The 14,611-nt window shown below is 46.8% G+C and overlaps 1 protein-coding gene across 1 annotated transcript in view; it reads left to right on the plus strand.

The window, feature by feature from the left end:
- Positions 1-11,351, plus strand: part of wdr7 (WD repeat domain 7) — a gene marked incomplete at both ends in the record, with an annotated part of 172,749 nt that extends 161,398 nt beyond the window's left edge. Inside the window, 2 exons of the mRNA XM_080528470.1 lie at positions 9,650-9,754; positions 11,148-11,351. Coding sequence (XP_080384596.1) covers positions 9,650-9,754; positions 11,148-11,351 — 309 coding nt within the window. The remainder of the gene's footprint in view (positions 1-9,649; positions 9,755-11,147) is intronic.
- Between the last annotated feature and the right edge of the window lie 3,260 nt (positions 11,352-14,611).

The raw sequence follows: 14,611 nt of genomic DNA on the forward strand, positions 1-14,611 counted from the left end.
CCGCATGAAGATGTTGACTGAATTTCAATCACGCCCGCCTGCAGACCCCCCCCACCCCCTCCCCAAAGAAAATAATAAAATAATCACTTTTGAGACTCCTCCACCTGCCCCCCCACTGGTTTAAATTATTCAAGGTTTACTATTACGGATACGTCAGGCTGATCCAAGAGAGGTTGGGGTACCTGGGGTTTTACAAACAAACCGTCCCGGGAAACGTTATTGAATGAATGTGACGACGTGGGTAAACAGATCAACAGATAATCATACTTATCGTTTTTGGATTAATCATTATTGTAGGATGCAGCTTTAATAGCTGTTTTTATTTAAACGGTGTTATGGATAAGTGATTTGCCCGTGTGTGATGCGCTACATGAAAATCTACGGGAGGTTGAGGTGTCTGTGCTGTACTTCTGTCAAACGTTTGTCTCTCATCCTCTCGCGTCACATTGAGTGATTCTAATTGGCTGTCTCCGATGTCGATGCGGCTGCTCCCTCGCTGAGCTCTCAAAATGCGATCAAGTCAAATCCAACCAACGATACCTTGTCATTCAGTCCACCCTCCTAGAACACTGACCAATGGCGGAGCCGCCACAGAATCATTGAGGCTGCGTCCCGTTTGTCCACCCTTTCACGGGTGGCCCTCCCCCGTATTGATTTGATTGGCAGACCCTCAGATAACAGACAGCTGATTCACACGTATGGTAAACATCCGTCACATGTTCAAGGCTTAAAAGCCGACCCCAAAGAAACACTGGCTATGAGAGGAATACCTGTTGGTGTTCCCAGCCTCCACCTGTTTGGTCACTCAGCCTACCTACGGGGGGTTTGATAAGTCATGGCCTCCGTGCCATGTTGCTTTTTTGTATTTTATGTTGTTAAACTCCAGGCAGGGAGCAGAGTGGAGCCGTCCGTATTCCATTACGCCAAACGTATGTATTTCCAAACCGACGTAATTGTCCTGCCTGAACCAGTTCTATGCGTTTAGATTCAACAAAGGCAAGTGCTCAAGTGTGTACTTCAGAAGAAAGGCGAAGAGTGCTAGTTGACACTTGATCCCTCCTCTACCCAGGATTGACCAATCGCAATCTAATAATTACACACACACACGCCAAGATTTCATACAAGTTAGAATGTAATTATTTTTCTTTTAACAAATGTATTTTATGGTGCATATTAACAACTTGCCTACAAATGGAAATTAGACAAAATTAGCAATTATAAAACTGCTCCATTTACTGCTTGACTGCTGTTAATTAAAGGGGACTCTTCACGAAACTATTAACTAAACTAAGTTCAATGGGGGACCATTTACACCCAATGGAACCAATGTGAACCAATAGCACCTTTTGTGTCAACTGTCAGTTAACTGTGAGTGAAGCCTTCCCTGTGCATGCTTGGTGGTACAGTAATGAACCAGGTCAAACCTGCTCCTCAACCCAACTACGAACATGTACGGAGGTCCCGGTCAACTCCCAATCAGCTCACCCAATCAGAGTGAGGGATACGATTTGATGATTGTTATCGATTGGTCCGGCAGCATGCGCTTAGTCACCACAGTGCTGGGGCTGATCAACAGATACAGACACAGGCTGTGGCCGCCAAGGCTAAAATAGCACTGCCATCTTGATTGGAGCTGGGGATGAGATAGCAGAACCAGATACCTGTAATTGATGACGAACTGTGAATGGCCAAACACTTCCCACATCCCACAATCCACTGTTTCCCTCCATCTCCCTCACCCGAGTGACAAAGGAGATGAATTAACCAGATCTTAGATGGTTCTACGGCGGCCATTTTGGCTCCAAGGATCTCCACCTGTGGCTCCACGTGGATTCAGTTACTAGTCCTGTTTAGGAAGACCTCAGCCCTGTCCTGAAACCGTCCTTTTCCATGGAAGCCACTAGTATCCACTCACTGAACACTTTATTAGGAACACTAAAACTAATACTGGGTAGGGCCTCCCTTTGCTCTCAAAACTGCCTTAATTCCTTGTGGTGCTGATTCCACAAGATGTTGGAAATATTACTTTGAGATTCTGGTCCATGATGACATAATTGCATCGCGACATTTTTCAGGTGCACTTTCAAGCTGTTAATCTCCCGTTCTACCACATCCCAAAGGTGTTCTATTGGATTCAGATCCGGTGACTGGGAAGGCCACTGAAGAACATTGTCATGTTCATGAAACCAGTTTGAGACAACTTTTGCTTTGTGACATGGTGCATGATCATGCTGGAAGTAGCCATTAGAAGATGGGTACATTGTGGCCATGAAGAGATGCACATGATCAGCATAGGCTGTGGCATTCAAGCAATGATTGATGGGTATTAAGCGGCCCAAAGTGTGCCAAGAAAACATTCCCCACACTGTGACACCACCTGAATGAATGATTAGGTGTACAGGTGTTCCTAATAAAGTGTTCAGTGAGTGTATACACAACATGGTGGCAGCTCACCCTCCCCATGATTCTATTAGTCTGTTATATTCTATTCTATTCTATTCTATTCCGTTGTATTCTATTATACTCTAGTCTACTCTATTCTATTCCATTCCATTGTATGATACTGTAGTTAGAATTTCCCCCAATATTGCGATACCAGCTCAATCCTTTCACATCAGTGGGTTTATGGTCTGGGAGGCCCGGGGGGCCTGTTTCTGGACCCACCACCCCAAACTCTCCCTGACAGGTCGAGGAGGTGTCAATCACATGGCAGCAGGTCTGTGATATGAGGACAAGGCCTTCTCCGTTTCCCCCCCCCCCCCCCCCCCGGCGTCCCCAGACACAGAGGTAATCAGCTGGGCCACTCCTAAATGGTTTTTCTGTGCCTGGCTGCCTTCTGATAGACCAGATTGATCAGATTTGCAACGGAGGGTGACCCCATCGGAGGTCCCCGGACCAAGACCCCCATTTCTCTCCCTCCGCTGACCAGCGGCCATGTATTTTTAAAACAAATAACAGAAACCTGATGGGGACATGTAGGAAATCATCCATATTTGATCGTTTAAGAAAGACGCGTGTTAAACCGTTAAAACCCAGCCTAGCTACAGCATATATATATAGCATCGTAGCGTATATATATATATAGCATCTTAGTGTCATGATCTAGAGATCCTCCAGTTTAGAGAGACATCTCAATCTCAGAAGTCCTTTGTTTTGGTGGGATTAAATCACTGATGATGTTGCGCTTCGCTTCGCCCACCAAACTGATGTGAAATGGGATTTTCCAATGGGACAATGAAATGATGAGATTTTCATTGCATTAGGCCTTTAATTGTCGGGGAGGGCTTATTCTCTGTTGTCTGGAGCGCCCAGAGCGCACCGCGTGCTAATCTCATCCTCCTCTATAGAGGTGAGCCGCAGCAATTTTTTGGGATGCCATGTAGGACGGCTTATTGCGTTACACACGCGCGCTGTTGTTATTGTTCCCCGAGCCAAGAGAGAGAGAGATAGAGAGAGAGAGTGAGGGGATTGAGGCAGAAGCCCTGCCAAACATCTCACAGACCTGATCTGATTTTCCAACCAGAAATGTACTCACAATTATGATGACATCCAACGTTCGTATGACAGGTTTATGAAGTTTCCGTCTTCAGATTCTGACAAGGATGAACTTATTGTTATACTTTGTAGGTGTGTGTGTGTGTGTGTGTGTGTGTGTGTGTGTGTGTGTGTGTGTGTGTGTGTGTGTGTTTGGGCTTGTGTCTTGGCAGGTCGTCTTCTGTACATGTTTGTTATACAGAATAAATGTGTGCATGTGTGAGCACTCTAACTTGTAAGAGTCAGATATCAAGTGATCCCTTCTTTGTTCTGAATGACAACTCCACACAAACAGCATCCAGAGTTTATTTCACTGAGAACATATTGCGTTTTATAGCAACCTGTTCACCAAGGCCTTTGGCCCCTAGTTTAGCTATTTCGCATTGTCTTGTGTCTTCTGTTCTTGTCTGTCTGACTGTCTTTCTGTACATTTGTAAAGCATCCTTGGGTTCCTTGAAAGGCGCTATATAAATCTAAGATATTATTATTATTATTATTATTATTATTATTATTATTATTATATAACACGTACAGTGATGACCCCATACGCAGTAAGGCAAACCACTATGACCAGTTGTTGACCAGCCTCGGCCCACGCCTCGTTAGTGAACAACACAGTGCACCTTGTTCAGACGGATCACCTTATAAATAAAAGAAGTTCGCCTTGCCAAAAAATCCAAACCAACACTTTTGGGGGGGGAAAAGAACACCTGCTACCCAGATTTTATTTTTTAAATGGGTTTGAGCTCGCCAGAAAGTCAATATGCTCGGTGGCAGTGTAGAGAAAAAAAACAACAAACAAAAAAACACACAGATAAATAATTGAAGAAGAAACATGTGCAGCTGGATAAGACCAGAATCCAGGGCGGACAGACAGGTGGATATTATACATTTCCCCAAAAGCTGTTTTTTAAGGGAAGGAAATCAATAGGGGGGGGACAGGTGCCTGTCTCTCTCCTGTCTCTGATGGCTCACAAGGTTGTTTTGTGTCTGGTGTTCACAATGTTCACAGTAGATTAGTCCTGTTTCTGCTCTGGTGACGTTGCATGTAGACTGTACACATGTATGCATACATACACGCACACACACGCACGCACACCAACCACACACGTGTGCATATACAACTGAATACACACACTCTCTCACCCACACACACACACACACACACACACACACACACACACACACACACACACACACACACACACACACACACTCTCTCTCTCTCCCTCCCTCCCTCCTCCCCTCCCTGTTTGTTTTGTTTCAACAAGTCTTAAACCTCTATTGCACACGGAGGCTGTGCTTTGTTTGGCCTGTCTCACCCGGGGTTTTACAGCTCTGAGATCAGGTTGACCTGTGAGAGCAGCCGGCTGGATTGGAGCCCTCTGAGGACTGCCTCTCCTGGCTGTGGTAGACAAACTGCAGAGAGCCTAAGGGTAAAACCTCCTATCTCCTGGAGCAGACTTTCTCTTACACACACACACACATCATACACACACACACGCACACACACACGCACACACACACACGCATACACGCACACACACACACGTATACACGTACACACACGCACACACACACACACACACACACGTACACACACGCACACACGTGCACACATGTACACACAAAAGACACACACACACACACACACACACACACACAACAGGAACATGCAGAGGTGCGTTTACACTGACACACTCACCCACTTACTCACACACACACATACACACACACATTGCCTTTTCCTCTATACATAGCCCTGCGATGACCAGGCAGTGGAGGGAGGAGGAGACAGTACCAAGATGGCGTCGTCAGAGGCGACCATGAATTGTGTAATTTAAAATGTAAAAAAGGCCAGGCGTGCATTATTACGGCGGCGCTCTGCCTCCTCTCCTCCTGCCTCCTGTATGTACAGTGCTATTGATCCCTCTCACACCGTAGGGGATGGAACAACGGGCCCAGGCTCCAAAGGTCTCCCTTCAAATTATACCATGTCCATCCAGGCCTCCAATAGCCTTCTGAGGTTTATTAATCATATTCATTTTCATATTCTTTTTTTTTTCTCCAAGAGAATAAATTCAAACCGCTCAACATTTTTTCGGTGATTGTCAAGTTATTTAGTTGACAGGCTTCTTTTATGTTTACGCAATGTTTTAGTTATTGATGGGATAATTTAAGAGAAAAATATTATTAGCATTAATAATGATAATGATAATTAATAATAATGTCCAGATTACGACAATAGATTACCACCTAAAGCTGGTGACCGGTGCATTGCTGAAGAGTTACTCGGACAAACCTGAACGAACACCCAGTTGTGTGAGTGTGTGTGTATGTGTGTGCCCGTCTCTCTCTCTCTCTCTCCCCCCTCTCTCTACAGTATAGTAGTATGATTCTCACAGCACCCTCACACTCAGATTTATGGTCAAGTAGACATTGATTTTACTGCAGCATCGTGGCGCTCCACAATTCTGATGGTTATCATAGTGAAGAGCAGACTGACTTCACAATGCTCTGTGTGTGTGTGTGTGTGTGTGTGTGTGTGTGTGTGTGTGTGTGTGTGCGCATGTGCATGTATGTGTGTGCCTGTGTATTTGAGTGAGTGTGTATGTGTGTGTGTGTGTGTGTGTGCGCGCACGTGTGTACCTGTGTATTTGAGTGAGTGAGTGAATCAGTGTGTGTGTGTGTGTGTGTGTGTGTGTTTGTGTGTACGCACACAGACACACACACGCACACTCAAGAGTCCATGACGTGTGTATGTTCATAATGTAAATCCCCATTGCTCCTGTGCAATAACCTCAGAAATACATAGAGAAATATGCAAATCATTGATTGGTTTGCGTTGCGTTGGTGCCGGTCACCCTTCAAAGGCCTCAGCGTTGATTCCTCATTCCTCAAACAAGGCTCGACAACCGCCTAGCAACCCCTCCATTCTGCACCAATCAGCTCGCTTCATTCCTCTTCAAAAAGTCACTTACAGTCAAATGTGCTTTTAATTTAACTTAATGAATTATTATTTTTAAAAATGTTTGATAGGAATTTTCAACTGACAAGATCATTTCCGTATAGTTAATGACGGACAGAGTAGTAGGTTTCATGATGAGGTGCTACATGGGCTCATTCACAACAAGCAACTCTACTACGAGTAGTCAATGGACCAGTCTGTCGACTGTGATTTAGGGCAATCAATTACTGGCCCAGCAAGAGATTTGTTTCAATTAGGCCTGATTGTACTGTATGTGTCTGTGTTGATAGACTAGTCAGCCTGCCTGGATTGGCTGTGGAACATGCAGTGGTAGTGATGCAAGCGCTACAGTAAAACAGCTAGGCCTACACACAGACACACACACACACACACACACACACACAGTACACACACACACACACACACACACAGTACACACTCTCACACACACACACACACTCACACATACTTTCACACACACACACACACACACACACACACACCCCAGGAGATTAGCAGCCCATCTGGGATTGAAGCCCCTGGTCCTCTCAGAGCGGTCGCCAATCTCCCCAAGATGCTGTGCTATTACAGCTGCAAGCTCCCCCACTCTCTCCCCCGCCCTACCCCACCCTCTCTCTTTCTCTCCGTTCTCTCTCCCTCTTCCCCCCCCCACTCTCTCTCCCTCCCTCCCTCCCTCCGCCCTCTTCTCTCCCCTATCTATCTCTCCCTCCCTCCTCTCCCACCCCCCCCCCCTCTCTCCCTCTCCCCCCCCCAACCCCCTCTATCTCCCATCCCTCCCTCTCACCAGTAGAGAGATCACAGATGAGGCCTGCTCCTGGTTCAAGCCTGCCTGAAGAGGTGTCCTGTCTGAAAGACCCACCAGGCCTGTCCACAGCTTGACTCCCACTAAGACCTCCACTCAGAGAGAACCCACCCCACCCAACCCACCCACCCCCCACCCCCAGGCTGTAAACTGGGGGGCTTTGTTAAGAGAGGATCGTCGTGGGGTGGCCACATCTGTCTACTCATCTGCCATTAAAGGAAGGAAGGAAGGCAGGAGGGATGAGGTGGGAGGAGGAGGAGGAGGGTGCTATTGGGCCTGCTGTGGTGAACTGTGAATAGGTGGACGTGGTGTGGCCCTTTACAGTCTCACTTTGGATCCGAGGTGGAGGTTTTTATAGGGTTGTTATGTGGCTGTTACGTGGTTGTTAGTACAACTAACGTGAAGCCAGGTGTAGCACAACTCCTTCACGAGCATATTGTCCTGTACCTCCTCCCTCAAGGCCAGTACCACCAAAGGGCAGTACCACTAATTAGCCATGTAGCTAGTTAGCAGATGCTGCATACTGTAGTATGGCTTTTTATTAACAGGGCTAATAAATGCTCAGCTTCAATGCAGCTGGTACTAGACCTGTGTGTGTGTGTGTGTGTGTGTGTGTGTGTGTGTGTGTGTGTGTGTGTGTGTGTGTGTGTGTGTGTGTGTGTGTGTGTGTGTGTGTGCGTGTGCGTGCGTGTGTGTGAGCGCGCGCACAGCCTCAGACTTCTGCTGGAGGCAGGGAAGATTGAAAGGCTGATAGCTCCACTGCAGCATTAGAGAGCATCACACAAATGAAAGACAGATATTGACATGCAGTTTTGGTGATAAATGTATTGCTATACGCCACACACAGCTCAAGGTCACTTTGTGTGTGTGTGTGTGTGTGTGTGTGTGTGTGTGTGTGTGTGTGTGTGTGTGCGTAACAGAAACTATGTGGGTATGTTCACGATTGTGTGTGTATCTGTGTCTGTGTCTGTGTGTGGCTTTTTCTTTATTTCTTTATTTGGGACACAGAGCTCCCCTAAAAACAGTCTGACCTCACAGTAGGTGTTCCTCCCCTCAGCAGGTCAGGAGTGAACGGTGAAACACGGCTTATTGCACGATGAAGAGAAACCAGAGCTTAGATAAATCATTGTATTTGGAACATTTAGACTACATATTATTTGCAGTTGTTTACAGCTTTACCCCAACCTATTCATCTCAATCTATTCTTCTCATCATTATTACTGGATCATTAGATGTGTGCTGTAGTGCTCAGGGCCTGTGGACTGTGGTTTGTGTGCATGCCAGGGGAAAGTTTAGTTACTCTCACACTTGTTTTATTTTCCACTGTGGAATGTGCCGGAGAACCACAAGCTCAAACCTATCTCCATTCCATATTGATTCTAGCCCTGGACCAGCTAGCTGTCTCTCTCTGGAATCTACAACTCTCAAAGAGCACAGAGCAGGCCTTCCATATTCTCTCTCTCCCCCTCTCGCAGTGTGTGTGTGTGTGTGTGTGTGTGTGTGTGAGAATGTGAGTGTGTGTGTGTGTGTGTGTGTGAGTGTGTGAGTGTGTGCACGTGTGTGTGTGTGCTCGTGTGTGTGCGTCTGCGCGCGTTTGTACATGCGTTTCCGATTCCACACTGCCTCCCCTCCCCATTCAAACGCGGAATCCCTAGTCCTGTATCTGTGTATTGTAAATTATTAATTTTCATAAACATTTGTTTACCTGTTGGTTTGTTTCGTCTGAGGCTTTTTCCTTAATGTGCCTTTTTGAATGGTTCCGTGTCGGTTTGGATGTTTCCCATCAAGCCATGAATGATTTAGTAGCCTGCTATGTGTTTGTCTGACCTCTTCCAGGAACCTCCATTGTGTACACATAGAATCTGACACTTGGTTCGTTTCAGACAGTCACAAAGTGGGTGTGAGGGACAGCTTTGAAGTGGTTCAGTCAAAGGGGGGAGGCTGGCGGAGGTAGAAATCGGAGGGCGAGGCGATCCCATCGGATGGAATGAGGAGCGGTGTCAAACGCACATCTGTTGAACACGACGTGTTTGATACCGTTCCTCATTTCATTCCATGCATTACAAGGAGCCCCCGACTTCTGCCTCGGCCAGCCTCCCCTGGGTTCAGTGGAGCTGCTTCCTGCTTCTTCTGGGTTGTTGATTGCATGGTGTGTTTACGGGTAGTTCTGCGCAGTTGGACGTTATTTCCATGGAAAACCTCTACTGTATCCTCTGTAGACTGATGGCGCTCTGGTGTTCTCTCTCTGTCTCTCTCTGTCTCTCTCTCTCTCTCTCTCTCTCTCTCTCTCTCTCTCTCTCTCTCTCTCTCTCTCTGTCTGTTAGAATATCCATGGACACAAGGGTCCTATCACAGCCGTGTCGTTTGCCCCTGATGGACGCTACCTGGCCACCTACTCCAACGCTGACAGTCACATCTCCTTCTGGCAGGTGAGTGTATACACGCACACGCACACACGCACGATAGCAAAATCCCTGCCTCACTCCCTAATAAAAGAAAGGGATTAGCATACACACACACACACACACACACACACATCCCTCCCATCGTCAGTACCAGACAGCTGTTATGGCCGTAGTGGGAGCTCTAGAGAGGCCGGACGTCTGCCCCCCCCCACGGTAATGAACTGGCAGACGCTCTGCCCAGTCTGCCCAGTCTGCCCAGTCTGTCCATCTCTAAGACGGTCATACCCTGCCTGGCGCTGCCTGTGGGGTCTGGGTCCAGACCGGGCCGGGCCGAGCTCTTCTCCTCTCAGCCCAACCGCGGTGTGTCTGCAGTGCCTCTGACTAAAGGGAGGGATAGGGTTGCTCTCTCCCTCTCTGACCCCAGGCCCTTCCTGTCTCAGTCCCCCAGCTCAGATTCACAACTCCCTCTCTTCATGTTCGGATCGATGACTTTACCATTTTTCTCCTCGCAAACTGCACTCTATAGGCTGCTAGGGAGCTTTTAGATGTGTGGCCACATCTAGTGTCTTGTTTTTACTGCCAATATCTGCCCACTCACTTTTCTGTCACAAGCTATCATGCCCTGTGTACACGGTATTGAGGATTTTATCTCTATTTGTTTTATTTTTTCCGTACACCAGGTTGTGCTGAAACACACAACCCCCTGTCACAACCCCTGTCCCAACTCAACAGCTCCGCTGCCGTTATGAGGGACACAATGGAAAGATGTCATTGACTATATTGTGTCATCCTAGGTCATGTGATTTGTTTGCGTACATTTAGTTTGTGTACGGTATCTAGAATGGTCAGCAGCTGTCTTGAATAGTGTAAGGGGATGAGTGTTGACAGAAAACAAAAATATCACACAAAAACTGTAAATGATTCTGATTTTAATTTTCACTTAAGTGAAACATTAACTCCTTTAGTCCCGAGGACGAATTCACAGAAATTGTCAACATTTTAGAGTGTGTGTGTCTGTGTGTCTGTGTGTGTGTGTGTGTGTATCTGTGTCTGTGTCTGTGTCTGTGTCTGTGTCTGTGTGTGGCAGACAGTGGAGTCAGATTATCTCAATTAGGGTTTTCAGTAGTTATTTATTTGGGATGCAGAGCTCCCCTAAAAACAGTCTGACCTCACAGTAGGTGTTCCTCATGAATTCACCGAAATTGTCAACATTTTAGAGTCCCATGGGTGACTTTATTAACCAACAATGCATAAATGATGATGCTTTTGTAGCCAATCGAAGTATTGTTGCTAGGTAAATAACACATAAAACACTTGCCGCTCTAGGTGGCAATTGGGCAGCTGGTGAGTTAAAGGATTCAAATACTGTATATCCAGTTGTCAGACAGACCAACCAAGTCCTTCCCGCCCTCTCTAGATGAACACGTCGCTGTTAGGCAGCATCGGGATGCTGAACTCGGCCCCCCAGCTCCGCTGCATCAAGACCTACCAGGTCCCCCCGGTGCAGCCCGCCTCGCCCGGCTCCCAGAACGCCCTGAAGCTGGCCCGCCTCATCTGGACCTCCAACCGCAATGTCATCCTCATGGCCCATGACGGCAAGGAGCACCGCTTCATGGTCTGAGTGGCTCTCAGACACAACCGCGACCACAAACCCCCCCCCCCCTCTCCCCCACCCCAACCCCTGCTCATTGGTTGTCCCAACAGGGCCACAGGGGGTTAACTACATCCTGGAAACCCAACCAACCAATGGGAATGGCTGTGCATCGTTTACATTGTTTACTCTTATCTATCTCAGTTGTTTACACTGTTGTCCATTCCTCCATTATTGTCGTTGTTGTTGTTGTTGTTATTGTTGCTGTTGTTGTTGCTGCTGTTTTGCTCAGACGGCCCTTTGTTATTTAAAGTTAAAACGCCGCTAGTCTGGGTTTTGTGTTTAAGAGAAATCTCTCTGGCTTTTTCCAAGAAGCCCTTGATATGATCTGGCATCTCTGGGTAAACTTTTCACCTTCAGAGAAAGGTGTGTGTGAGGTCAGCTGTCGTCGTGCACTGACTGAGGGTGCGAGGTGTGAAAGGTGTGTGTGTGTGTGTGTGTGTGTGTGTGTGTGTGTGTGTGTGTGTGTGTGTGTGTGTATGAGTGAGATATGCTTTTATTTTTTGGCCTCGCACCAAGCATCACAGCTCTATGTGCTATCGGACATGCCTGTTCACCTTTGGATTAACAGATGCACAGCTTCTCACACGAACACTTTAGGAAGCCGTGGGCACAAGGGCATGAACCCCCTCCCCTCTCTCTCTCTCTCTTTTCCACATGTCCATGGTGCACCACAAGGACGGGAGATGTGTTCAAATGTATCACTGTTAGGTCCTAGAGAACGATCATATCATATAACATAAATATCATCCGAAACACTTTATATTGTAGCTTGTTGTTACTCTGTACGATGTCTGTTTGTTTGTTTGTTTGTTTTTTGGTTTGTTTGTGGTTTCTTTTTCATTGGATACTGAATAGAATGATGTGCTAGACGCTGAGATACTGTTCATCAAGCCACTGAGCCCTAACTGTAGGCCAGCCACGGCTTAGTGACACCTGTCCTTCTATTGTAGATATCAGGTCAGAGAGTAAATACAGAAGGATATATTTTAGTGAGCCTTTAACTATATACCACTCTGAAAAGGAGTGCAGATGCTTTTTCTCTCTGCTTGAACTCAGTGCTGTCGGGGGTCCCTTAGAGCTCACTAGCACTGCGTAGTCTGCCCTCTCCTCCCTTCTCCTGTGAAGACTGTTTCATTAGCACTGTAAAAGCTTCTAACGCCAGAGCACACCTGCAAGCCCAAGCGTGTCAAAGCTTTTCACAAGTTCCCTCCCCCCCCGCCTCTCCCCCCCCCCCCCCCCCCCCCCTCCCATCCATCCAAAAAAGTACATTTTTCCACAATCTTGTCAGACAGCTTTTGAAGGCCTCGACTTCCTTCAGTCGAGCAAACCTTGCAAGATCTTAATCTTTTTCTCCTCTGCCCACTGTAATGGGTTCGGAAAAAATGTTTTTGGCAGTTTTTCTGAAGGGGGGGAAAAAAAGAGCGAGAGAGAGAGAGAGAGATGGAAAAGTGAGAAAGATCGGAGACTAGAGGTGACTGGCAGTGATTCCATCTCAGCCTGCGCTTTTTTTGCTTTGTTATTTGAATGAGATGAATCGCCACTATTATCACTGGGCCCAACACGTAACCCTGAGGGACGCCCCCCCATAGACGATTGCTATATAAAAGCTGACAACAGGCTGACAACGGTCTAAATAGTCTTTATTCCTGCAGCAGGCCACTGTCCCAGTCTTAGATCATACGAGATTACACAGGAGGGGGACTGATGCGGGTGACAGTGTGGCTGAGAGCAGATGGGAACCCAGGAAATGGAGGGATGCCTTCTGGCTAGAGGACTGCTACCTGGGCTAGGGATTTGGGGCTTGGGGGAAACATGTTTGGACTGCTCCTTTAGTGAGCCTCCTGAGAAGCTGCATAGGTGCCATAACAGGATCATATCCCGCCTATGTTTGTTTACACGGGGCCTGTGTTGTATGTGGGTGTGTGTGTTTGGGAGATGGGCAGTCTGTGGTGGCAGAGACCCCCTCAGTAGGGGGATTATGTTGGGTTTATAAAGACCCCCCGTCCCCTCCCTCTCCACACGCACACACACACACTTCCAGTGCCTCGGTGCGTCACGGCCGTCTGTGTCATTAGGCTGAGCCCCAGACAGGGTCCAGCAGCAGGCAGCAGGGCCCGGCCCGCTGGGCTCCCTGCCCAGCCTCATCTCCATAACAGTGGGACGCCCGCCACTAAAACTATTCCCACCTGGTCCTTTTGATAGAAGCAGCCTTCTGGCATGCTTTTGTGTTCCAGGTTTGACTCATTCAGAACCTGAGTGACATTTACCCTGGTAAAAGGAAAAAGTGTGTCGCTCCTGTGTTTTAGATTATCTTTTAAGTGAACGGCCTGAGTAGCTTAGTGTTTTTAATGTAAGACTGTTTTTTTTTTTAACTGTGCAGAAATATATTTATCTCAGTAAAAGATAAAAGTGAAGCTTTAAATTGTACAGTAAGACACAGTCACTGTACCCACGCTCAAGCTTATACAGTGTACTTCTTAGGTTTGATGATGACGATGATGATGAGGATGATGAGGGTGGTATGACCTATGTAGCAACAGATTTTCATATCCTTCAATTAACACATTCCGTGAATTTGTCCCTGCTTGCATGAATGCATTTTTACTGTCCATCTCTTATACATTTTTATTCAGAAATATCTCTTTATATATATATAATATGAATATCTGTTTAATTATTTTCCTTCTTCAGTAGCACTACATAGGGAGAAAGAGATTTCACTTCTAGAATGGCGTACAATTATTCTGGGCTGGAAGAAAGATCTAATACACTATACCATCTCTGTGTATGTCTGTGTCTCTCGCTCTCTCTCTCTCACTCCCTCACTCTCTCTCTCTGCACGGAGACACACAGGGGCTCTCCAATGCGTGCTTTTAGTATTGTATTTATTGATCTGTCACCGCTGCATTCGGACCTGCCCTTCTTATAAATGTAGATACATAAAAGGACTTCATTGTCAATTTAGTGGTAAGAGGCTCAACATTATCTACTGTAGCGTGGTGCTGTGAGATGATCTGCTGTCGTAGCTGTGAAAGGTACTCTGTGCTGTACTTGAAGACCCTGTGTGTGACTGTACGTGTATGTGTGCGTGCGTGTGTGCGTGCATGTGTGTGTGCGTGTGTGTGTGTGTATTCTGTGCTTCCATTCACCTAATATATATATATATACAAGACGTTTACTGTAAAGGCTGTGTTATGGAAATCTATTGTGTTTGATTCTGTGTTCAA

The sequence above is a fragment of the Nansenia antarctica genome (assembly GCF_963989245.1).
Source record: "Nansenia antarctica genome assembly, chromosome: 4".
Classification (NCBI taxonomy): domain Eukaryota; kingdom Metazoa; phylum Chordata; class Actinopteri; order Argentiniformes; family Microstomatidae; genus Nansenia; species Nansenia antarctica.